This window comes from Mus caroli, chromosome 2, assembly GCF_900094665.2.
Source record: "Mus caroli chromosome 2, CAROLI_EIJ_v1.1, whole genome shotgun sequence".
In the NCBI taxonomy this organism is placed as follows: Eukaryota; Metazoa; Chordata; class Mammalia; order Rodentia; family Muridae; genus Mus; species Mus caroli.
Genome location: NC_034571.1, coordinates 33,445,371 through 33,471,301, shown reverse-complemented (window position 1 = coordinate 33,471,301; position 25,931 = coordinate 33,445,371). Strand labels below are relative to the sequence as shown.

At 42.4% G+C, this 25,931-nt stretch overlaps 2 protein-coding genes across 7 annotated transcripts in view; one reads left to right on the top strand and one right to left on the bottom strand.

The window, feature by feature from the left end:
* Strbp (spermatid perinuclear RNA binding protein) overlaps nucleotides 1-3,477 on the top strand; it is a 122,844-nt gene extending 119,367 nt beyond the window's left edge. For 3 of the 4 annotated variants that reach the window (XM_029474577.1, XM_029474579.1, XM_029474578.1), the window contains one exon: nucleotides 678-3,477. Coding sequence is in view for 1 of the 4 variants with exons in the window: in XM_029474579.1 (XP_029330439.1) it covers nucleotides 678-682 (5 nt within the window). In the remaining 3 variants the exon portion in view is untranslated. The remainder of the gene's footprint in view (nucleotides 1-677) is intronic. The other variant, XR_003836003.1, reaches the window with a different exon arrangement.
* A 9,721-nt stretch (nucleotides 3,478-13,198) lies between these two features.
* Nucleotides 13,199-25,931, bottom strand: part of Rabgap1 (RAB GTPase activating protein 1) — a 125,300-nt gene continuing 112,567 nt past the window's right edge. For all 3 annotated transcript variants that reach the window (XM_021155632.2, XM_021155634.2, XM_021155633.2), the window contains exons 20-26: nucleotides 23,582-23,674; nucleotides 23,074-23,184; nucleotides 18,892-18,996; nucleotides 18,019-18,102; nucleotides 17,487-17,558; nucleotides 16,003-16,200; nucleotides 13,199-14,867 (exon numbers count right to left, since the gene is read on the bottom strand). In XM_021155632.2, the coding sequence (XP_021011291.1) occupies nucleotides 14,745-14,867; nucleotides 16,003-16,200; nucleotides 17,487-17,558; nucleotides 18,019-18,102; nucleotides 18,892-18,996; nucleotides 23,074-23,184; nucleotides 23,582-23,674 (786 nt within the window). In that variant the 3' untranslated portion in view covers nucleotides 13,199-14,744. The remainder of the gene's footprint in view (nucleotides 14,868-16,002; nucleotides 16,201-17,486; nucleotides 17,559-18,018; nucleotides 18,103-18,891; nucleotides 18,997-23,073; nucleotides 23,185-23,581; nucleotides 23,675-25,931) is intronic.

The window sequence follows — 25,931 nt, the reverse complement described above, 5'->3', positions numbered from 1 at the left end:
GAATTTTAAAAAAGAGCAATACTTTGTCCAAAGCCACGATGTCTGTTTTAAAGCTCTCCTTTTGGACATGTAGCAATATCTAGATGTAAACCCTTCAGTGTGTAGCTCTTGTCAGGGAGTTTACAGACCAATGTAGAATTTAGAATCTATGTGAGCTGTGCTATATCCTCTGACACTTTTTAATCATTTTAGTACATAACTTGAGCTTTTACTTTTCTGACTTTGCCAGCTAGCAGTATTATAATTAATCTGAGACAGGTGTCCTCCTTAAGCCATATCTTTTGGTGGGGGCCGACGCTTCACCAGAGGTGTGGCTGTCAACCTGTGCCCCTTAAGGCTGCAGGAGTGCCGCATCTCTTGTGCCTCATAATGGCTCCATAGATTTCCAACATACCTCATGCTGATGAGGTTTGGTGCATAGTATGGCAAAGTAAGGGGTTGGGTTAGATAGCTCCTGAGATTGTTTGTAATCTCTCAAACTGTTACCCTCTGGGAGAATGAAATACTTAATGATTTTGCTTGGATTAGCATTTTCTTTTTTCTTCTTCTTCTCCTTTTTTTTTTTAAATGGGTGAATGTTTGAAAATCATGAATCAGTCACCGTAATTAATTGAAGAGCTGGTAATACCTTGTTAATGTATTTTTAAAACTGGTGTTGGACCCTCTGTGTATTTCAGGTTAATACTTTTAAGCAGTTTTCAGCACGTTTATCTCACTTTATTCTCGTTCTCCTCGGACCTCCGTAGCCATATCACTTGTATAAAATAGGCTGAGATATAGTGACTGTAAGCTGTGATCTCAGTATTCAAAGGTAAGCTCTTTTATTTTCTGATTAAAGAAAACAATAACCAATTAACACAACCTGCATATATGACAATCATATGATGTATTTGATCTCTTAGGTCTTATGTCACTGCATTAACTTTAAATTTTTATGGTCTAAATGTAAAATAGTAATTTCCAGCATTTGTTTTAATACTCTTGTAAACGCTTTATATTCAAGAGAAACATTTCACATTCACTGAGTCCAGTGTATGTGGGTAGAATTGTAGGATATAATGTATATGTAATTTATACATAACAGAGGCACCTATTTGAATATATCAATTCAGTTGTAGGAATACTATCTAAGGAGAGTCAAAATGACAGGGCACTGTCTTGTTCAAGGAGCTAGGATATCAGAAGCAGTAATACCGGTGACCTGCTGTAGAATTCATGTGCATTTGCTGCACAGGCTGAGGGATACAAGTGCCAATCTCTCAAGAAGATCACCTCCTCTGACCTGTGTTGCATGCTCCAGTACAGCAACAGCAAGAAGCCATTAAAAAAAGCAATAGAGAATCAAAGACAAAACTATAAACTGTGGGAAATATATGTAATTGGCTGAGTTAAGCTAATTATTTGCAGAATCAACTTCAGCAAGTCTCAGAAAAGCAAATACTGAGTCTGCAGAAACCAAATCTGCTTAAGGAATCAGATAATCTGTCTGTCCGTCTGTCTGTCTGTCTCAAGTTAGGAAGCTAGAATATTATTTCTCACTGTATTCAGTCATGAACAGAGTTCATTTATAGGATATCAGTATTAGGCCAAACCTTAATCCACAAATACACCTTATTATGTTAGCTGTTAAGTGCTAAAGCTGTATGTGTGTGTGTGTGTGTGTGTATCTATAAATGAATTTTATGCTTTACATTTCTTTCTGTAGCAATTTCTGTTCATCTCTAGCATTAAGACTGCTGAAACTTTGTTCTCACACAGAACCTGCAGTTCATGAGGTTGGCTTCTGTTAAAGGCTGTACAAAGCAGAGCAGAGACGTGCAGTGCATTGTAGTCCTGTTCCTGCTGATGCCAGGTCCTTTTCTGGGGACCAGGGAACAGAGGTTTTGATCAGTGCAAACATCTTAAGTTTTCTGATGGAATTCCTGATGGAATTGGCTTTGTTGTAAATAAATACCCTACTTTGGAAGATAGTGTATTAACAGTGGCAAAAGTTATTCATTTAGTAGCATAATTATAAAATACTGATTATTTGTAGGTTTTTCAACACCACAAAATCAGTGTTACTTGAAGACTTCCTCAAGTAGCATATTTTCCTCGGCATTCGTGATGGTCTGAACTTTGCTCTGGTTATGCTACTCATGTTCTGTACCAGTGGGTGGTCAGAAGATGAGAAGCTCAGCACCACTGCAGCCCTGCCTTTGGCATCTCTATGTAGAGTCCTGCAAAGAACTCAATGTGAAATGTAAACCCTGACTACATTCTTTCAATGGCAGGTGAATGTTACTGTTATAAGAACTCACTTGCTGTAATTGTCCTGGTTTTTATTTTTCACTAATGATAGGAGTGGAGAAGAAGAGTCAATACTAAGTTTTTCTTCCCAAGCTGTTTGGAGCCTGTAACCAGGGGCATTGTAAACAGAGTGACATGTGAAAGCAGCCTACTCTGAATGGTCTGCCTTTCATTTCCACTCTTTGAATGTCCCCTCAAGTCACCTAGAGTTAGAAAGATGCCATGTTATTTAGCCTTGTTCTCTGCAACATCTGGTATCATACAGCTAGGCATCATGATTCCTTTAGTGTGACTAGGAGACTTGGGGAGGGAAATGGCTGGAGTGCCAATGATAACAGCAGGCCCAAGTACCTGCTGTCATGATGAACTTCAGCATGGGTGTGTGTTTCTGTACCACCTAACTTACAGAGCACAGTACAGCCGATATAAGATGAGTTCCTCCTTTTACAAAATAGTATTTGCAAAAAAGACTTTTTTAAGTAAAGAATTCATGTTGGGTTAATTATATAAATAAGTATCCTTTTCTACATACCACTATTTCAGTTAGGAGCTACCATTAATGTTTGAAGTTTTTAAAAATAGAACTATAATATAAATTTGTGTTATGTAAGATTTACGGCACAGCTAGAGATATAGAATAGAAAACATATGAGAATCTGGGCCAAAGCATTTCTCTCACTCCAGCCCATTTCTGTGGAACTCGGATATCTCATGACTTTATATATTCAAAGCTTTTAATGGTACCTGGTACACAGCAAGTACTCTGTGAATGCTGACTCTGCTGTTCTGATCGAGGTGGGGGAAGGATGTGAGGGAAGTGGGGCTATGCTGGTTAAGCAACAGGTGCATGGCCTGCTTAGGGCAGAGTTGTGCTTACTCCTTTGCTCACAGACTTGGCAGAACAGATTTGCCCATATTTGTGCTGCAGCAGTTAAATCAGCCAACTTGCAGCCCAGGGTTTGTAAATACTTGTTTAGGATTTATGGGTGCTTAGAATTTCACAAGGGCTGAACTTAGACCATCTATCTGCCAATTCAAGTTTCCTACCCATACTTTAGTAATAAAAAAAAATCTACAACAGCCAGAATCAAGTTTTCAAGGCTTGTGTGTTCGTTGGTAAAGAACAAGTTATTATAGGAAGCATGCTTAGGATGCTGTTGACTCATTTTCTGTGAGGAGTTCTTGTACCTTGTTTTATGCTGGGGCATTCGATTTCTTGTACCTTATTTCATGCTGGGACATTCGGTGGAACACATGTACACTCATCAGCATATGATGCCTTCCTTCTATCTGATATTCCTAGGGCATTATTATTCTATTTCTATCTCTGTTTATCTACCTATTTGGATACAATTGGGAAGTTTCTTTTTATTACAACAACAAGTGTGTTGATGGTGAAGTTACTGCTGCTCAACTGAGTAAAGGGCTTGTATCTGCCGTGGAAGTGCTGGCTCACACATGCTTGCAAAGACTTGATCACAGAAGAGTGTGGACAGGTTGAGTCCCAGGCTGGTAGGAAGTGAGTTATGAGGAAACATAGATTGAATTCCAAGATGCTATAATTTTAGAAAAAACTGTGGACACGGATTAACTTTAAGGAGGCCAGTGAGTTAGACTTGTGTTACCTAGTAAAAATTGCCATATTCCTGTTTAGCTGAAACTGTTGGTAGGTTCTTCATCTCACTTAGCCAACATTTGAAGCGAGGTTCTTAATGTAGGTATGCATGCATACACACCAAAAAACAACCCCTGCGAATAATAACAATAATAACAATCTAAAAAAAACAAAAAACAAAAAAACAAACTACAACGAAAACAACCCTGACCAGTTATCAGAGGAGGATCATGGCCTTTCTTCCTAGAACTTTACCATTTGTGTAAGTGGCTTTGTTGCTCCCATTCCCAAAGTGAATGGAGCATTCACTTTGTTGCTCCAGTGAAGAGGAATCGTCCACATCTTCTCTCCTGCTGTGTGGCCATCAGTGGCACAGGGCCTCAGCACAGTTGCCATTAGGATGTTGCTGGTCCTCTTCTTCATTCGAGATTCTCCTTCCTAGTTTCCTTTATACAACAACAACTATTCCAAGTAGTTCAGTTAGTGGCAGTCCTTGTGTGGACTTAGGCTTGACCAACATTTTGACATCATAACATATTGTCATCTACAGTGTTCATGTGACAACTGTATAAAATACCACAAAAATTGACAGGAACTATTTTGGGGTCAGGAAGAGCTAGTTTGGAGTGTGAGTAGCAGATTTAAGAAGCCAGAATGGGAATGAGGAAGGAACATTGCTAGAATTGGTATTGTGGGCATATGTGGCACTGGGACAGTCTTAATTCTTAGGCAGCCCTCCTGGAGGTGCTGTTATTTCTGATCTAGACATGAATCTAATATCCAGGGTTAACTGCTAGAGACAGGAATGAATCCCATCTGTTTTTTGTACCAAAGCTCCTCTCTGCTCAGCAGGCTACAAATTAGAAGGCAGCAGTGAAAGCTGGCCTGATTTCTAGGCCTCCTGTATTAAGCATATTTCTGAGCAGAACAGAATACAGGGATTTTTGCTTCTTGGGGGTGGGGTGGGGTGGGGTCACGGATGATAAAAGGATATCTAACAAAAAGAGAATGAAGAGAAAGTGGACTGTTGAACAGAGGAAGCTTTTGTGTCGAAAGCTTGTTTTGTTTGGATGAAGTATCAAGAGACTGGGATACCTATTTTCTAATAAGTTCTTCTTCCTGGGAATTTATTCTCTGCTTGAGAAAGGTGATGATGGAGTTTGGGGGATTTGCTCATGGGATCTGGTATAAAGAGATAGACCCGGTCAGGTGTAGTTAAGGTAGGTAGCCCATCAAAAGACCCATGCTGAGCACTTGACAGTTCTGAATGTGAGTCTTTCCTCCATCTTGGGCCTAAGGTTCAGTGAACATTACTTGAGAGCGGCAGGCTCTGTGGATATATTTGCTTCTCACCATGTTGCTTACAGGCCACTTCCAATTTCATCACCAATTGCTTAGGGGCAGGAAGATGTGGGGATCCCACCTTGCCAGAGCTCTTACCATCTTTGCCAACTGATACTTTTTCTGCAAAGCATGCTGTGCTCCATTGGGGAGTAGGAAGAAGGAATCTTATTCTAACCAAGTTCTAGAGCATCAAAGTATGAAGGAATGAGAGGTCTGAATGGCACACAGAGTACTGCAGAGCCCTCTCACTTTCTGTGGTCCATTTCTAGCTCTGAGTCCTGAAGAAATAGTGATGCAAGGAATATTGTTTTTCATGGAACTAAAACCCCAGAGGTCTTTGCAAACCACCCTGCTTGTTTGTGGCAAAACACTGTGGCTTCTAATTAGTGAGTATTGAGCCACACAGAGGAAATTACATTTCTGTGCTGCTCTGAGGGTTAACAGAAACTCTACTAGGAATTGGCTTTGAATCCTGTAACTGAAGGACTTAGAAGTTTGCTCTTACTAGGAAAGGGCCTTAAGTAAAGTGACTTTAATCAATTACATAGTGCTTGGTGGCAGAGTCCTCATGCTCTTGAATGTGTTCTGCTCAGCTGGTCCTGTGCATTCCTCACTACCCTGCTTCCTTCTCAAAGACCATTTAACTCTTCTTCTACACTTTGGGATTATACAGTGTGTGCCTTACAAAATGGAATAAAGAGAAACCAATGCAGCTCTTCTTTTCCCTTTCCTGTCCTAGCTCATGCTCTCCCTGGTTCCTGTGGAAATGGATTGCTAATCAGCTCTAAGCCAGGAAGCCTGGTTTTTGCTAGTGGCACAGTGGAATATTTATAGTCTTGTGCTGTTACCAAAACTGTATATAATGAAGTGCAACTTAGTGGATGCTGCTTGAGAGATCCTGGGCTTTTAGAAATGTGGTCTTTTGGGGGGAAGTTGGCTAGTCTGCATGTGCTTATTTAACCAAAGGATCATCCTCACAGTGGCACTTTCTGTTGCAGTCTCACACAGGGCTCTGCTACCCCCCCACCCCAGGGTTTCTCTGTGTAGCCCTGGCTGTCCTGGAACTCACTTTGTAGACCAGGCTGGCCTTGAACTCAGAAATTTGCCTGCCTTTGCCTCCTGAGTGCTGGGATTAAAGGTGGGCGTCACCAGGTCTGGCTTGGGCTCTGTTTTATAGGATCTGTCATACGTAAGTATGGAGATTGTCACTTGAGGAACTTAGAAAGGCTTACATCACCTGGAAACAAGATCAAATGACCAGGATGTCAAGGCTAGTGAAGGGGTGGCCTTAAGCAAACCTGGATAGTCTTTTTTTTTTGTTTTTCGAGACAGGGTTTCTCTGTGTAGCCCTGGCTGTCCTGGAACTCACACTGTAGACCAGGCTGGCCTCGAACTCAGAAATCCGCCTGCCTCTGCCTCCCGAGTGCTGGGATTAAAGGCATGTGCCACCACCGCCTGGCAACCTGGATAGTCTTACTAGTTATTTTAAAGGATTTCATTTACTTGTATGTGGTTCCAGAAGGGTGAAGACAACTATGAGTAAACAAGTGGGCAGTTTGATGTGATGGTGCCACATGAGGGCAGGTGAGGTGCTTTGGAAGAGCACAAGGTAAGAAGTGTACTGTGGGATGTGATAGCATATGCTGAAGCTATGAGCTGCCTTCGGTGGTGCATGAGGAAGACTGAGTTCATGCCAGCTTTAGCTATGCAATGAGAATCTGTCAAAAGCAGCACCATGGCCAGTTGTTTAGGTAGTATAGACGAAATTGTGCCACGGGATGTCCATTGTGATCACCTGTGACAGGACTGGGAGACAGTGCTGGGAGTTGCTTTGCTTTGCTTTGCTTTTTCTTTTCTTTTCTTTTTTGTTTTTTTTTGGGGGGTTTTTCGAGACATGGTTTCTCTGTGTAGCCCTGGCTGTCCTGGAACTCACTCTGTAGACCAGACTGGCCTGGAACTCAGAAATCCGCCTGTCTCTGCCTCCCAAGTGCTGGGATTAAAGGCGGGCGCCACCACTGCCTGGCTTCATTCTACTTTGTAACCCTCTATTTGGCTCTGCTCAGTGTTGGGAATGTCACAAGTTTTTCAGCTTAGGAGGATGGCCATGTATGTGTAAGGTGCAGGAAAGGGAGAGAGAGTGCATGGCAAGAGGTGTGAGTAGAATCAGAGCTGTAGTAGAATTGCCAAAGCCAGCTGCTCTGCTCTTCCCGCTCATAGGGATGCTAGTCCTGGCTTCAGGGTTGATGCCTAGTAGACCTGTTTTCAGTTTTGCAGACCACTGGGAGAAGAGGCAGGTGGGTGAGTTGACTTACCACATAGGAAGGGCATAGAGCTGAGTCACAATTGCAGTAGCCCTGGTCCAAGTCCCCAGGCCTTTAAGATGGGACAGCACAGAGCAATGAGGGGATTCTGGAAGGGTCCTTGGCAGGGATGTTTGTGAGCATAAGAATGTGCAGCCTGCTATTCCTCATGAAATGCTAAAATGGTTAGTAGGGCGAGATGGTAGGTGGGAGGTATTTCCCAGAACCACTTTTTGAAGATCCCTGGGTGCTGTGACCTTTGTGATTACCATTCTTCAGTGTGGTGAGAAAATTGTGAAAGAACATCCGGACAGCCAAGAACCTCTCATCAGTTGTGACTGATGAGAAAGGGGCTGTTGCCATGCCCAGATAAGTATGAAGGGACTTGCTAGAGTTGTAGTAGAGATGGGGCAGCAGTCTCTTCATGAGCAGATCTGATAGATCTCTCTCCTATCGAGAGAGAGTGGTGCTGCCTCTGACCAGTAAGGCAGTGGTAGTGTTTATAGCCACTGGGGTGGGAGCAAGGGCTCAAAATGGACTGGGTAGTTTGATGCCAGCCAGTTGATATCTTTACTCTTTTTTTTTTTTTAAATAAGGCTGATTCTGCCCATCACAACATGATAGGTATTGAATATTCCCTTATACTGGGGTCTGTCTTTTTGCTTTCATTTAGATTTTTTTTTTTTTTTAATTTTAAAGATTTAGCCTGTAAAAGGGCTAGTGCCTTTTGGGAATCAGCATCTGTAGAGTATAGTCTTTAGCCATTGGGAAGGTACATTTTCTTTACAGAAGTTCTTACAGAGGCAAAAGTATGTGGTTACTGAAAGATTTACTCTGGGCTTTAGCTGTGAGTTAATATCCATCTAGCCATATCTTCTGGGTATTATGGATAGGAAGCCAGGTGGGAATCACGAGGTGTATTTTTTCAGTGCTGGGAATGAGAGAGTGTCACACTTCAAAACTAGGGCCCTGTAAATAGTAGGCTGCTACTTCACCAGTGAATGAATCAGGATAGATTTCTGCACTATTGAATTTATGTACCTCTGCTGGGGACTAAACTGCTATTATTTGGAGGCCTTAGGTCAGATCTTTGGAAAGGTTAAAGGTATTTGTGACACCAAGTCTGTCAGTTTTTGAGCAGTGAGAACTCCAGGGCCATCCAGATGTCACTTCATTGGTTATAGTGAAAATCTTTTGGCAGCCCTCCTCCTGCCCTATGCCGATAGCCTTTTCCTTTCCAGAATCCTTCCATAATTTACTCACCACATTGGAGAATGGTAAACAGCTGGGTGGATGGATGGGAGTGAGCATGTGGGGCACACAGTTGTTGTCACGTTCTAAACTCTGCCACTGTAGCATGAAAGTACCTCAGAATGGTATAGGCATTGGTGAGTGTGGCTGTGTTCAATCACATATTACTTACATACTAGGCCAGAAGCTAGCCTTGGCTTTAGATAGTAGAAGATTATTTATTTACCCTTTTATATCTGCCCTGTGGCAGATTTCTGAACTCTCCTGTGCTCATAGTGAGTGTAAGGAAGGTACAGATCCTGTCAGCAGGCAGAAACAGGTACATACTGCTGGGCAAAGTGAGTAGGGCTCAGGAAGATCCATGATGAGCTCCAAATGGAGGGAAGACATTTGAGTGGGGAAAGCCCAAGGGAGGCAGCAGCTATGTTGTTAGACCTAGAGGGACAATGTGGTTCCTCCCAGAAAGAACAGCTCCAGATGGTAGAGAGGTTGTGTCCCAGCTACAAGTTTTTGTTTTCAGAGGCACTTGGGCTAGATTGGGGCTGCTTGGGTGACAGGCTGAGGGGCACAGATTATTCTCTAGGTGGTGGGTAAGGTGACCAAAGACACATTACATTCAATAATGTCATTCTGATTATGGTAGACCAATGCCTGAAACTACAAATTACACTTTTCTGCTTAGTATGGACTAGATGTGTAAGGGCTGAGGTGAATTCTGATGAAAAGTGCAGTTGAAATGTTGGAAGGTTTACTTTGCAGGATGACTTAGTGATGAAATGAGTGCTGTCACATGACGATTTCACTAACAGAGTTTCATTGCCTTGCTCTTTTTTTGTATCCAGGCCAATTTGGGTTTTGGGCCTTGGTGTGTGAAGGAAAAATTGTGAATGCACCCCCCCACCCCCCCCACCCCACCTTACACCCTTTAGAACCAAATCACAGAGCAAGAAAACTGAATGGAATGCAGCCAGGCCTTGCAGCTTTCTACTGATAGGTGAGTGCTGCCCTGGTGCATCCTGGACCGGGAGGGCACCCTGCTCTCCTCCAGGTAATTTCCTCAGGGCAGTTTTTAGCCAGATTGAGAAGCATCTTTCATTTAGAAAGTTCCAGCAACAACTGCTTGCTCTCAGTGAGCTTTTGTGATCTGCAGCCATCCTTCAAGATGATGTGCCTAGGAGACATGTTGGCTGTCTCAAGCCTTGCTTAGCTTCCTCTAGTGCAATGGTTCTCAACCTTCCTAATACTGCTGTCTCTTTAATGCAGTTCCTCACATTGAGGTGACCCCCAACCAGGAGATCATTTTTGTTACTACTTCATAATTATAATTTTGCTACTGTTAAGAATCATGACAGAGTGGGCTCGACCCACAGGTTGAGAATCAATGTTCTTATAGGGATATGCTGCCTAGTCAGATATAGGATAGCTCTGATGCTGATAGTAGTATTCCTCAAAAATTTCTAGAGAAGTTTCTGAGTTCATGGAAGGGAATATGATTTGAGTATGGAATAGATGGAAACTGGCTCAGTTTTGACAGTGTGCAGTCTGTCCTTAGCTGATAGCAGGAATATATTCTTTCTCTCTGGTTTTTCAAGACAGGGCTTCTCTGTGTATCTCTAGCTGTCCTGGAACTCGATCTATATAAATCTGCCTGCCTCTGCCTCCCATGTGCTGGGATTACAGGGTGTGCACCACCACGTTCGGCTCAGGAATATTCTTTTATTTGGCAGCCAAGTTCTGAAAAGTGCTCTAGCTTATAGGGTGGTTCCTGTCACTTGGCATGGTCAGTCAGTGATAGAACTTTGCCTGTTGACTGTGTCATAGCCTTCAGTTAATGCCATGATGATGGTCAAAATTAAAAAATAAATAAAAAAACGATGTCCCTTAGCTAATTATGCTATAGTAGGAGCCAGAAAAAAATGTTTTTGTACCTTGTCAATCGGTCAAGGAAATGAATCAAGAGTAAGGACAGGAGTTTCTTCCTGTAATTTAGAAAGTTGCATTTCTAGTTTCTGGCTTCTTGCTTTTGGCTGAGTGGTTGATATGCTCCACCCTTCCTTGCTGAGCATACCTTTCCACTCTGGCCAAGGAACTTGGTTCTTGGACACTAGGCTCTAAGTAAACTTGTCCCCTGAACACAGTCATGCCCTAAGGTATCAATGGTATCCATCTGTGAAGAAGGATTTGGATGTGAGCCCACATTTCACAAGTACTCTACTGGACTGAAGTGTTGCTGCTACCAGATACACGAAGCCCCTTCTCTAACATTCATCTTTTATGCTCAGGCTGCCTGGTGCCATCAGGTAGCAATTACTCCTCACAAGAAATCTAAAGATATGAAGCGCTGTTTTCTTCCTAACTCATTTCACATGACAGCTTTTTAGTGACAGGCCACCCTGTAGTCTTTACTGATGGGCTTATCTACCCTTATTCCTGTTTCTGGAAAAGATACTTAGTTGTAGAAACTGCTAGACTGGGGCAGAGCATCCTCAGCCTGGCTAGGGTCCTTGCTCTATATCCCAGGAATTGGGAGTAGCACTGGGCTCATGATGCACACCAAGGCTCAAAACAAGTACTTTGTTCAGGTCCAGGAGGTGAAAACCTAATTTTTGCAAAGTTACAGGTGGCATTTTTCTCCAGGCTTTAGCTTACTTGGTTCTGACGTTGGCCAAGTTAGTGCTTAGAAGTCTGTTTAAAATACCCATTTGTATTTACTGTTTTCCCAAGTACACAGTGTAAATAGTATAATTTGCAGTGCAAAGTCTTTGGCAATAATTTTATGATGTATACTATGTTAAACATTGGAAACCACAAGCACCATGGACTGCCCCATGCCTTCCGGGCCTGTGGTGACATGTAGACTTTGGACTTTCCAAGTATCAGCGTGCTTGAAGCAGCAGCCTGCATGTGTGGACTATCATCAGTGCCTCGCCCAGAGATGCCTGGCCTTCATCCAAAGGGACCCTGCTGCTCCGAGCCCAGCGAGCAGCACCCACACTGCGGCTCCTTTGTGTTGAATATGTTGGACTCTGCCATAGACTCCTTGTCTGGCTGCTGCAGTTTGTAATGCCTTGACATGTTGCATTTCTTTTCCATTTGGATTAATAAAAATAAACGCTATGTGTCAAATAGGAATGGCCTGGACTATTCTGTGCAGGACTCACTCTACTGAAAAGTTACAGTGCCAGCTGCAGAGATGCTTCAGCAATTAAAAGGGCTTACTGTTCTTTTAGAGGGCCTGAGTTCAGTCTCATCACTTACCCAGTAGATCCAGTGCCCTCTTTTGGCCTCTACACATACATACTTACCCAAGCACATACAGACATACCAATAAAATTGAATCAAGTAACTCATTTCATCTCAGAGGTTTTTCACTTCATACAGAGGGAGTGGGTGCAGGCTTCCTGACATGGTCAGTGATTTGAAGCCTGTGTAGTTTCTGCCATTTCAAACTTCCAATTGGCCCTAAGTGGTGTGTCATGTTATATGGGTGCTCAATCTAAACCTTTTAGATTCTTCACTTCTAACCCTCAAAAGTGGTCGATGAGTTAGCAAAATGCAGGCATTACCAGAAACAGAGGAGTAGAGCATTACAGGGCAGCAGCAAGCAGTTGACTCCAAATGTGGTGAAGCTTTTCCTCCAGCAGCCAGCTCTGTGAAACCTGCTGGAGACTACTGTGACACCTGCTCCACTGGTTAGGTAAGTAGACAGTTGCACTGGGTGTTGTGTCTTGAAGCACCGTTAAACTTAGGGCTCCATGTTTTCGCTGTACACCATCAGCTTGCTGGTTGGGACTCAGAAGAGCCAGCTTGTTTTTACTGCAACTGCATTCTCAGGGCCTGAGAGAGCACTCTTGCTTGTAATGGGCACAAGGCTCAATCCATAGTAAAAGGTTATTGGGTAGGGAAGGGAACAGAGGATAAGGACTGTGTGAAAGGAGTTAAGGGCCTCCTGCAGTGTAACAACCCATATGAGGTAGGCAGGCAGGCAGAGAAAGGTTGAGTGGGGTGTATGCTCACGGCCATGTCCATGGCTCCAAATTTCTATGTAATGTACATATAGGGAACAGATCCTGGCTGTTGGAAGTTAGAACTGTAGGGCAACATTATAGCTGTGTAACCTTGTCCAGACTCTTCACCTATAAATAGGGGAGTGAAGAGCCTAGCTGTTCTTTCTCTGATCTTCAACTGGTGAGACCATTTATTTATCTTCCAAGACTTAATTTTTAACTTCTTGTGAAAACCTTCCTTAGATTTTAAGCACTGTGACCCACAGCACTACACTTCTCAGGAAGGGCCACGGGCACGCATCTCTTGCATAACACAACCTTTACTTAATATGTTCTTCCCACATGCACTTCTGGGGAATGAATGGGAAAGGAATATGCAATCATAAAACTACTTTTGTATGAAGCAATGCTGTTTGTACCAAAATATTTAATGAATATGCTGTTAAAACAAACAAAAGAAATAGTAATACAGTTTTACTCATTTATATTTCAGTTCATGGAGTTGACACACAAACTACCCTAGCACACAATGTCCACACACCTAGTTTTAGATGGGCTTATACTGTTTGGGTTAACTGAACAAGACAGACACAGAAGTGGTGTAGGGGATGGTCTGGGGAAGAGCAGGCCACTTATTATCTCCCCACTATAGATGACCTCATCAAGCATTAGAAAAGCCAACAGGGGAAAAAAAAAATAACTAGTGTCCTTATATACAAACCCAAGCTACCTGCACACAGAGCAGAGAGGATGAGCCACTTGTGAGACCACTTGTCAGCATATAAATTAAGAGTCAAAGGGTTTTGTTTTTAATTTAAAAAAAGGTGCTAAAACTGCCATTTCATAGCTTTAAAGTGAGAATCCACAGCCCATCATCTGACCAGTGTATACCTGGCTCCTCTGGGAGGTTTCAGAGGCCTGACAGAGATCAAGCCAGGAAAGTAGGACTTTACAGTGTGTAGGTACTTTCATGTATTCAGTCTCTCTTGAACGACCTGCTATGCACACATTAGAGGTCATGGAGCTCTTGCCAGCTCCTACAATGGCAGGAAGAACAGAGCCCAATAAACCTCAAGTGAAAGGATGTGCCCCATCACCACAGACGGCAGTGGTAGATTAGCAGGTTGTCTGGGACTTAAACACTGTCAGTTCAGGGTACTGGGAAATGTATCTATCTATATATATATTTATACACACACACACACACATATATATATACACACACATATATATGTACACGACACTTTAAACAAAATAAGAGCTGTCCATGTCATGATTGATTCAGTCTCACAGTCATGTGGCCCATTCCAGCCTTTAGAAGTAGTTTGGCAGCTAATGTTTTGTTTAAAAAAAAAAACCAGACACGACTATGAGAGTTGCATAGAATTGCTCAGCAATGTGAATAATTCCAAATCAAAACCTATGCACTATATTAGTTAAAAAAAATTAGGTGACTTGAACTGTGACTATGAGACCCTTCTACTCAAAGTGCTTCTTATCTCCTGGGGGCTTTTGCTGGCACTGATAAGAATTACTCAAATTTCTGAACCCCTGCTCCCCCACTCAAAGGATAGTGTGTGCATGTGTGTATATGTGTACATATACATACACACACACTTTTTTTTAAAGGGTTTAGAAAAAGAAAACCCAATACATTGGGGTATTCCCCAAGTCTGGCTGTGTGAAGTGTCCCTTCCTATACAGAAAAGAGGCCTGAATGGCACTAGGAGGAAGGACTCTGGTGCATACCCAAAGCATCAGTTGGGTTGGCAGCCTGCTGCAGGAGCCCTAGCCCACTGACCGTACTACGAACATACTATACAGCTCTGACCTAGGTACATTCTGGTCCTGCAACATATCACAGAATCACACATCTGGCCAAAGAAGGCAACAAAAGGTGGTGTGTTTTCTGGAGGTGTCTGGAGGCAGCAGCTGTTCTCAACATGTCTCTTTCCCTTGAACGCCAGTTGCTGTCTTTATGGAGCTCAGTGTTCGGTTAAACCAGGTCTTCTTGGCTGCCTGCACCTCACTGAGGGCAAGGCCCAAGTGGTGTTCCAAGTCCTGTAGAAATAACAGAGAAGTGTGAGGATTTTTGGAATCTATCTGCTCTTCTGAGGCAGGCATACAGTGCCTAAGGATTTGGAAACTCTAATCTGAAATTACAGCCTCTTAAATCACTGTCTCGGCATACCACCGTCCAGTTAAAATCCCTGTAAGTCCACATCACTTAGTATGGCACCTGTTTCCAGCCCTTTATTGAGGCTCCTCAGCTAGTAGGCCTCTCATCCCATTGGTTGTGGTCTGAGATCAGCCAGAATGCTGATCTTGATTTTCTGCAGTGGCTCTCTGTCCATTCTCTGACCACAGCTTAGATTTTGCTATCTTGGTGATTTTTTTTTTCTTATTATTATTGTCCTGGGCAGTCCTACAAACCCTCTTTCAGTACCTAGGTATGACCCTGACAAAAGAGGATGTGTCCACCAGTAATATACTTTGGCATGGGAAAGCTGGTCTGAAGTTTTAGACCTGAACTACATTCTTGCCACTCATGGTGCCTCAGTGATAAGGTCAGCTGGAGGCTCATAATCATTGGGAAATATGCCCAAGGTCACAAAATGAGGTTAGTGGTGGGTGTTAGAAGAAAAAGGGTTGCATTCTGTAACATCCTCATGTATGCCTAAGTATTTTTAGTATTTAATATAACCTGACAAAAGATTAAGGCTCCTATTTATTTCTCTCCTCCTCCCCATCTCCCTTTTGTGTTTTTTAACACAGGGTTCTTCTGTGCAGCCTTGGCTGTCCTGGAACTAGCTCTTTAGATTAGGCTTAGGCACAGAGATACAGTTTTTTCTATCTCCCAAGTGCTGGGATTAAAGGTGTGTACTACCACCATTGGTCTAAGACTCATATTTCTATAGGGGCACCAGAAGCCTAACCTGGATTGAGTTGGGGAGAGGTATTTATTAAATACTGACTTAAGTTCTGTTAATTCTTACTTAGTATGTTGAAATCGTTAAACACACTCTGGTAGGATAAGTGTTCTCCGCAGGAGGGCTGTGGTCAGAGTTTAAGTGGTGGTGGGGTTGAGGGGGAAGATATGACATCCCAAATCACAAAAGTCATTTCTGGTGTTTCTAGTCCATCCCGTAAATCTGACTGCTAAAGGGTATGTGTGCCTTCAGGGCACTGCTATTACCTGGATCTTGCACTCAGCTTCTACCAGCTGCAGTTTGGTTTGTGCCAGCTCTAGCTCCATCTCCCGCAGCTGGTTCTTGAGTGTCTCTTTTTCTTCATCTGTGTCCTCATCTGAAACCCCCTTGGCTGAGCTGATACCCTTCACTCGCCCTTCTTTGTTGAAGAAGTCTCGGCAGCGGTCACAGTCATCTACCTTTTGCTGAAGTGAACACCAGAAGTGAAAAGACCTCCAAAGATGGCACTCTGTCAGATGCTATTAGTTTGTGCCTCAATGTCCCTTGTGAGTACTAGAAAAGTCTGGTGACCTTGGAAAAATGTCAGACAACCTACTTCAAAGACTATCTGGTTGATGTTTTATACCAAAAGCAATAAAAATATCCCCTTGATCCACTGTACACTGTGAGGAATTCTAGGCTAAGAAAACAAAGTTACATATATTCAAAGGCTCATATGCAAGGATCTTCACTAACTGGCATACAGAGAAAATATCTAACTGGGAACAATAAAATTTCAAGCTGGTCTATGCTTGTTCAGGGGAGTTTCCAGATTCTAAACACTTGATGAAAAAATGTCCATAATAGGGAAAAATGGGTAAATACTAACACTAGTATAAAGAAGTAAGATGCAAATCTGAATATAGATGCTGGAGAAAAATTGTTCAGTAGGTCAGGGTATGTAGTGCTATTCTGGGGACCTGAGTTTGAGTCCCAGCACTATAACATGTGAACATGTGAATCACAACTGCTCAAAACTCCAGTTCTAGGGGGGATCCAATGCCTCTGGCCTCCATCAGCACCTGTGTTCACATTTATCCCCATAAACATAACTCATTAAAAATAAGTCTTCAAAAAAGATATGTAAAGCTAGCCCCCCCCCAAAACAACAGAAAACAAACAAACAAAAGAAAACCAGGATGCCCCTGAGGGAAAAAATTCTGTACCTCAAATTTAGAAATAGAAGTGTTTAAAGAAAGCCTAACCTGAGATGAATATAATTTTATATCTTATTTCTCAAATTTATTTGGAAGCATAGAAGGCATATTTAAACAGGTTAGTAAGAAACAGATCAGAAAATTGTTGGTGGCCTTTGTAAGGTTTGAGAAATGCTTTAAAGAAAGCCTTGAGTTACAACCCCCCCCCCCCAAACTTGTAATAAAATATTAAAAATATTCATTGTGTTCAGATCTCTTAGAGCAGAAGGTATGAGTGCAGGGATCTTCAGGATGATGAATTAAGAATCCCCGCCTCAAGCAACACTTAGTGTAGCTTTCCCAGTGATATTTGTAATCCTGGGCACCCAAGTATGAGATGTAAAACTACAGCATGTTTGGTCTTATTCTTAGTTCTTTTAGACAAACAAGCAAGTAAGTTGTTGAGCCTGAACCAGGCCTGTGAAATGCTAAGCTTGGCTCACTTGTACCTGCTATGTCAAGGATAGGCCATATATTGAACTAGAGGGTACAAAATTTCTTTAGTTAAATCTTACCCGGATTTTCTCAATTTCCACTTTATTGGCTGTCTGTTGCTTTTCCAGTCTTTCACTCAATTGAGAACAAATCTAAAAAATATAAAACCAGAGACCGGCTCAATGTCATCTGCATGAGTTGGACTTTGTGTAAATTCTATTCCAGGAGCAAAAGGAGTGTGCTGTGACTGCATAGGTGAGGTTGATAGAAGCACAGATGGGAACTGACCTACAAAGTTCTCTATAGACCACTGTGAGATCTCAGGTATAGAAGAAGGGAGATCAACCTGCTTCTGTTTGCAGAAAGTTTACCAGCTTTAGAGGAAGTGGCTTGCTAATATTCATACTCCATCACCTGACATCTTACATGGTGCCTTTTGTGTACCTCCTATATGCTGGGCACTCTGCATGAATGCCTAGTTAGAACTTAACAATCTTCCTAGGTGGAGATAAGCTTCATTATTGTGACACTAAAGAAAGAGCAGGGGCTTGAAGACAGAGTGCACATTCTACCCACAATGTGCCCAGCCCAGCACCTGGTACAGAAACTCACCTGCTTATAGTCACCAATGATAGAGCTGTTTTTTTTAATCTCTGATTCTGCCTTGTCAAGTTCCCGGCGGCACATTTCCTTTAACTGCACACATTTAAAAAAAAGGGGAGGGGGTGGTGGATATTTCAAATGACAGAGGAAGTTTGGTTATTAACTACATAGTGCTGAGCCTTCCAGAAAATACATAATTCTGACTGGGCTTAGTTCCCTCACACCCACCTCCTTCCTTTTCCCAATGCAATACTAACCCTCTGTATTTAACACCAATAGGAGGAAAAATTCACATTTCTAAAAATGCCAGTTCCAATGGGGCTTCTACTGGAGTTGTTCTAGCCACTGTACGAGGAGACACTGCAGGCCAAACAGACCAAAAAAAGGAAAAAAAAAAAAAAGCCCAGGAAAAGATGGCAGTGTTACAGGCACTGCTTGTTCAGGCTCACCCTGGCTAGGCCTAGCTGAGATGAATAGTTGTGAAGGTTCTGGGCAAGTCCAGTGGGAGAGGGTGGGGGCTTGTTCTGGGTCCCATGGCACCCACGCCTCTCACAGAATATTCTATTAGAGGCATCAGAGGGTGGGAGGACTAGACATTCTGAGATGTACCCTCTCCTGCATCCTTCTATTGTTTTTCATGCAGATACACAGGAGCTCACATCTCAAATGATGTACTAACTCATGCTTTAGTTTTTAGGGAAGATAGGGATAGACTTAAGTTTTTAGGAGCCATTACATTTTATAGAGGAAATTAAAAGACCTTTGAAAAGTAACTGGAGCCAGTGTCTCCAGGTTCTCTAGCACCAAGAGAGCACCTCTAGCAGCACCCACCAGAATTGTCAAAACTCAGAGGTGAATGGGAGGAGGCAAGGATCCCCTCACCTGTGCAGACTCCTCTTCTAACCTCCTCTTCTCGTCTTCTGCATCAATCAGCTTCTGCTTGGTCATCAGCAGCTCCTTATTCAATGCATCTGCCTTTTCCTCTGCCTGAGACACCAAGAAGCCATTACTAGCACTCATTATGAGCTCAGAACTTGAAAGTTGGGGATCCTATTGTGAGAAGGTAGAATGAGCCAATCCAGATGGAGGAATGGCACACTCAAGGTCACCCCTAGGCTACTCAGTGTGTGGCTAGTGCAGGGCAGTGAGTGGTCAGGGACTGATTTTTTTTTTTTTTAATCACCTCCTTGTTGAGTGACTTGTGCTACTTGAGTAAGTTACAGAGACCCTTTCTAAGTTGTAGGTTATCCAGCATAATATTTATCCAGTACAGTGCCTAGCTAGCATGAACAATGGGAGGGCAACTGAATTAGTCATTGTTTTCCAAATCGTTTGTATTTCTTCCATGCATCTGACTAGTCCTGTGTTCTTGCTAAAGTTATTCAACAGAGAGAACAACTTTCTCAGAAATTTCGAATGGCCATAGTATTTTTCCAGCACATAAAATTGTCTGGTGAGTAGAGATGTGAATCCAGGGGAAAACAATCCCCATGGTTCCTGACACAGATCCCTTCACAGATAACCGAAGAGTAACTATTATGTTGGAGAACAATCAAGGAAGCTAGGATAGTCTTTTTTTTTTTTTTGGTCCCTTCCTGGACAACTTTCCCCTGCTTCTCTGATATTAAGCAGTGTTGACATCACTTAGACAAGTACTGTAGCTAGGCCTGAGCTAGCTATTCATTGTATTCTTGGGCCTTCACACATGGAACCGAGACAGGCATGACATGAACAAACTTAAGACAACTGCTGACTACTTGCAGAATGTGCAGGCACTGAGGATAGTTCACTACTTATTCCTCCATTGAAAACTCAAGAGGCAATCCTAAGTAAAATGAAGACAGAAGAACACAAGGAAACAGTAAGAGAGCACAGCTGATAGACAGCACTTGCACTTGAGCATCGCTGTGACTTGTGCCCATTATCAGTGCCATGGAGTAGGTGGCTCATATGAGGCTGACTCCAAAAGTGGGTCATCGAGGGGAAAGCTGATCCAGCTGGAAGCTTTGCTTCCACAGGAGCAAGGTGAGGGAGTCTCTCCTGATCTCTCAGTCTAGACTCTGCAGTACTTGCTCCAGTTCCACTCTTGCTGGCTCTCAGCACTGTTAATGGGAAGGCACACACAGCCTACTGGACTGCCCCAGCTATAGTCCTGATGGGACCCACTTGCTACAGTCATTCTTATTTATATAAGCAACTGAGATGAGAATACCTAGGGGTAACATACATAAATCCAGGCTTTTACTTCCAGTCATGAGGGGGTAAATAGGAAGCAGATTCACCCTTCTACTCTAACCAGAATTCTGAACAATAGAGGAGAAAAGAAACCATCTACACTCCTATTACTGGGGCTTCTGTCAAGAGTGTCAAGCAGAAAATGTCTGCAAAGGTTAGGGTCCTGGGTGGCTGAGGCAGCAGAAATTGGGGGAGAGAGAAGGAAGTCAGAATAGTCTATAAGATGACAGAAGACCAAATACCAAATGATGCAGCAAAGGAAAAAAAAAAAAAAAGGCAAACAGGACAGAAAAGCAATTCCTATTTGGATATAATTGAGCATTGAGGACTTGTGTTCACAACGAAGGAGAAACAGTGGAAATAGATGTGGATGTTCCCATGATGTTAAACCATACTCCATAGAGTTTGAAGTAAATTAGATAAATAGCTAACATGGCTGTCATAAAAACGCTGCCTATCCAGAATTTCTGATGCTGATTTTTAAAAACTTTTCAGTAAATTATAAAGATCTTTAAGATAGTAAAAAAAATGTACAAACTAAATTTCTCCCAAAGTAGGAAGAAATAACTCAAAAAAGATACTACAGAAAAGTAAGTAAAACAAAAGCTGGCTTTGGAAAGATCAGCTGTGCTGGTAAACAGGGGTAGGGTGGAGGTGGGTATATCCCAGTATCAGGAGTGTAAAGGGGACACTGCTAGAGATGTACAAACATCAGCAAAGAAGCCCCAGCATCTTCAGATACACACTTGGCCATCAAGAACAAGGTGTGGGAAGACAATTTGATAAAAAGAACATCTAGGTGGTGCACACCTCTAATCCCAGCATTTGGGGGAATAGACCCATGGGAATCACCTTAAATTCCAGGCTAGCCCTGGCAATTTAACAAGTACCAGATTAGCCAGGTTCAACTTAATTAATCACAGTGAGACTGTCTTCAAATCAAATCCAAATGAATTCTGAAGAATGTCTGAAGAATCAGACATTCTCTAATTGGTATAACTCCACTAACCAGGACATCAACTCATAATTTCCTGAAAATTAAGTTGTAAGCCTCATGACTAAGTTCATTAGATTGTAAGTTCAAGGCCTGCCTGAACAATTTAGTAAGACCCCTATCTCAAAATAAGAAAATGAATGCTCAGCTGCAGTTCACCAGTGGAGTGCCAGGCTGGCACGTGTGAAGCCTCAGGTTCAGTCCTCACTATTATAATGGCCTGAAGAAAGCTGGGTGTGGTGGTGCACACCCTTAATCCCAGCACTTGGGGGGCAGAGGCAGGCAGATTTCTGAGTTTGAGGCCAGCCTGGTCTACAAAGTGAGTTCCGGGATAGCCAGGGCTACACAGAGAAACCCTGTCTCAAAAAAACAAAACAAAACAAAACAAAAAACCCCCAAAACAATAAACAAACAAAACAACAACAACAAGAAACAAAATATTGGCCTGAAGAACTAACAAATGATGCCATCCTACCTGTTCTCTACCTAAGATTGGTCTAAAGGCCTTGGGAAGTGTGGATGGAGTGGAAAAGGCAGAAGAGCCTGAAGTTACAGTCTTCATTCAGAATAGTGTGTGTATGTGGAAATCTCAAAAAACAAAACAAACAAAAAACAAAAATGAAACAAACAAAAATGTACCCCAACTAGAGTAGTCAGATTTTGGCAAGGTCAAAGTCTACAAAATGCTGCACAGAACCATTTTACATTACTAATCACTGGAGAGTGCAATTAAGAGTATACCATTTATAAGAGACTAAAATGGGCAAGTCTGTGAACTGAAAACCTCAAAGTGGTGCTGAGAGGAGCTGAAGGAATGTTAACACAAAGGTGACAAGCCATGGGCAGGGGCTCAGAGGCTGTTCACATGTCCAGTCTCTCTGAGAATTGACAGATTCCACGAACCCTTGTTTAAAATCCCAGAAGGCATCTATGACTTTAAGTCCTTTGCATTTCTGTAAAAGTCTCAATCACAACAGCCAAGTGAGGTTTAAAAACAACAAACCCAGATGCCATAATAACTTAATTTTAAGAACTTTAATCAAGACACTGTAGTCCTGGCATAAGGATGTGGGAGCTAGAATGTCAATTAGACCAACCCATGCAGAGTTAGCTGATATTTGGCAAAGAAGCTGAGGAACTAGTGAAATGAAGTCTATCCACGTGCTGGACCTAGGTGTTCTGCTTTTTTGTTTTAATGACATATAGTCTCAAGGCAGAGGAGCAACCATGCTTAAGAGGACTGAGACATGGTCTGTCAGCCCCATGTCATGGACCTTTTATAGGTTCCCTCTCCTCACAGCCCCAATGTTACTTCCAGTTGTCACCCTATGCACAGAGGAAAAAGCTTTTCTGGGGTCACCAAGGAATTAAGTGACTTGGAAATTTCTCTACAGCTGTGTAAACAAAAGCACAAAGAGGCTGAAGGACAACAAAAGTGATATAAAGAACTTCTTTTAAAAACTGAGCCTCTGAAGTCAAAAGAATGTGAGAGTACCCTACCTTCTTCACCTTCAGTAATGGTTTGGAAGAGTATCTGCTGTCCAGGTGCTCCTGAGTCCTATTTGGCAGTATTCCTGCTTAGAGTGTAAGCATTGGACTCAGGACATCTGGGTTTTCACTGTGATGGGTGGGCTCTGTGACTAGCTGGGCAACCTATGTGTTAACTTGCTTTGCTCCCATTTTGTGATCTGTGAAAGGGGTCATGGTTTCTTTGAAAGAAAGGCTGACAAATGAGAGGAATCCTAAGGAAAGGGCTGATAGAATCTACAATAGTCAACACTAAACTTCAAGGGAGTCCTTAGTATGAGCTTTCTCTTCAGATCTGTCACACTTACATTATCCAGGTCCTTCCGCAATGCAATTTTGCTGGTGACTAGTTCATGAGCTAAGTCATCGTTTTCCTGTTCCAACCTCATGTTAGCTTCTTGTAGCCGCCTATTTTCCCGCTGCAGGAGGAGGAAAAAAGTCAGTTATGGACATAAATAACAAATCAAATGGAAATGACAGTCTTTAAGAGTTAAGCTTCAAAGTAGGTCTCCAAGTCCTGTGGAATAGAGACATGGCTCATACAATCATGTTTGTAAACAAATAATTTCTAATTTTCTGTCTCCTCAAGGAAGTGTGTAATTGACTATGTATGGTGACCTCTGTCAAGCAGCTGTCTCTGACTGACTGAGGAAAGAACATCCAACCTGGGCAGCTGGTTTGCAGCAAAACAGCTCTTAGTTTTTGTAAACTCAATCTGAAAACCAGTCTTGAAACAGTGAAACTGAATTTTTAAAATGAGTCAATAAAGCTAGCTGTGGGCACAAGTCTATGATATTAAAAGGCTGTAAAACAAACCTCAAATCGCTCGATGGGATCTTCCTGTTGGGCCTGCTGCTCCCTCATGGTATGGTACTCTTTTTCAAACTTCTTCAGCTTCTTCTGGCTAATCTGCCGAGGAAGTCACAGCACAGATGAAGAACCTGACCATGGTGGTGCTTACTGACCTGGGCAGACCCAATTAATGTGGCATCGCATTTACTAATTTGGATGGAAATCTTCATAGACAAACATAAGCCCAAGACTGCCAGGAATATAGTTACTGCATAACTGGTCTTCTGTTACTTTATGGGTTCTTCTTTCTTCCACCTTTCTCCACTCTTTCAACCCTCTAACACTAGATAGGAGAGAAAAAAAGGATAGAGAGGAAAGGAAAGAGACCCCTGAATAAAGTCAGGGAAGGTAGCCATGTTATTGTTAGACTACTGCCTGCATCCCTTATTCATTTGTCCAGAGGCACTGCTTGTGCCTTTAATAGTCTAATAACAATTTACATTTGGTATTTCCATTTTCATATGCCAAGGTATCTATCAGTACCTGCTTTGAGTCAGGGTCTGATACAGCTTTGTTCACAGATGAGACTAATCTTTGTAAAAAAAAAAAAAAATCAGTAAGGGCTTCTCCAGAGCCTGTGAAATCTTTGTAAACAAGGTATATTCTTCCTGGGCTCCTCAACTTTGTCCCAAGCGCTTACCACTAAATGACATTGTTCTATGTAGGGTCATCGAATTGAATCTATTTTTTTGTACTGCCCTTCTCCCAGCAACTGATCCTTTACTATATCCCTTCCCCTCACTCGATTTCACTGTTCAATATTCACAGCTTCTTCCCTCTAGCAAAGTTAACCATTTTAATTTGTAGACTGGCCTCTAGTACACCTGTCACCAATCCCTTCCATTAGTGGGGAATAATTCTATTTTGAGTAGGCTAGTTATTTAGAATTTGTTTCACTTAAGGCAAATGCATCCAATATAATACTAGAGCCTCTTTAAACCACCTTCATTTCTATAGGAAGCCATCCTATCTTGTCATAACCTTGTTTCACACCATAGCAGGCATATGCTAGCTGTATGGCTACTGAGGAAGTTGATGGTGATCTCATAATTTTGGGTGACTCCTCTTTCCATTGTGGTGGCATGGCTGGTTCAAGATTAACCTGTTCTCTCGAAACAGGCTGTTTTTATCAGATTGTCCTCCACCTTTTCAGTTTTTCTCTGACCCAACTGCCCTCAGCCCACTTTCTTTCCCTCTTTTCATCCTGCAGGAAACTCCCATTTTCTTGTTCAGTCTCTGGCACAGAGCCTTTTTGCACTCCCTTTTCCAGTGCTCCTCGCCTCCCCAGAGCTTCCATTTCCACCCACAAGATTTTCAGTTGCACAACCAATTCTGCAACCCTTTCAGAAATGAGAGCTGAGTGAATTCTCTTGTTGCTATATTTCAATCTTTATGTTTGTTTCTCAGGCCCCTCCATTTTCACCTGCAATTTTTCCAGTTGCCCAGACATTCTCCCAATCTTCTTTGAAAGAGACTACAGAAAGAAGAAGAAGAAAAAAGCAAAAACAAAACAAACAAACAAACAAACAAACAAACAAAAACAGAAAGTACACGCCTTCGAGCAAACTGGACGATATCCCAGCAGTAACAGTCACAATAAATTTTTTTGCTGGTGTCCTGAAAAAAATATCCATTCCTTCGTCCCCTGCAATTTCCTCTATGGCATTTGAAATCAAATTTCCCATTCTACCACATTAGGTGCCACTTGTCTTTTGCTACTTTGTACCTTCTGTCTTCTACCATTCTCTCACCTTTTCAACTCCCTAACACTAGATAGGAGGGAGACAAGGATAGAGAGGAGAAGAAAGGGAAGGAAAGGAGGAGAGGGGAGGGGAGGGGGAGGGGGAGGGGAGGGGAGGAAAGGGATCTCTGAGTGAAGTCAGGGGTCAGGTGGGGGTGAGAGTATCTTTAAGTTACTTCCTGCTGATTACGGGTGTTGAGTTACTTGGGCAACTTTGATCTTTGCCATCAGGAATTCAATTTCTTGTTCTTCTTTGCCCACATGTACTTAACAAACCATGACCAATAACAACCAACAACCTACTGTGCCTCTTGGGGCCCTAGCTTTTATATGCCCTCTAAAAAGTCCCCAGAACCTCAAATGTCATCCAATTGCACAAACTATCTGCAGCTGGCAAAACCAAATTATAGTCAACTGCTGTGGACCATATGAAGCAGCCCCTTATCCCATACTTGAGATTAAAACAAAACCAAATTCTTATTATAATTGTGTTTTTTTTTTAAGGAATCAAAATTCTCACAACACTGTTCTACAGAACACCGTTGCTCACATGAATTCGTGGCTGTAGTTGCC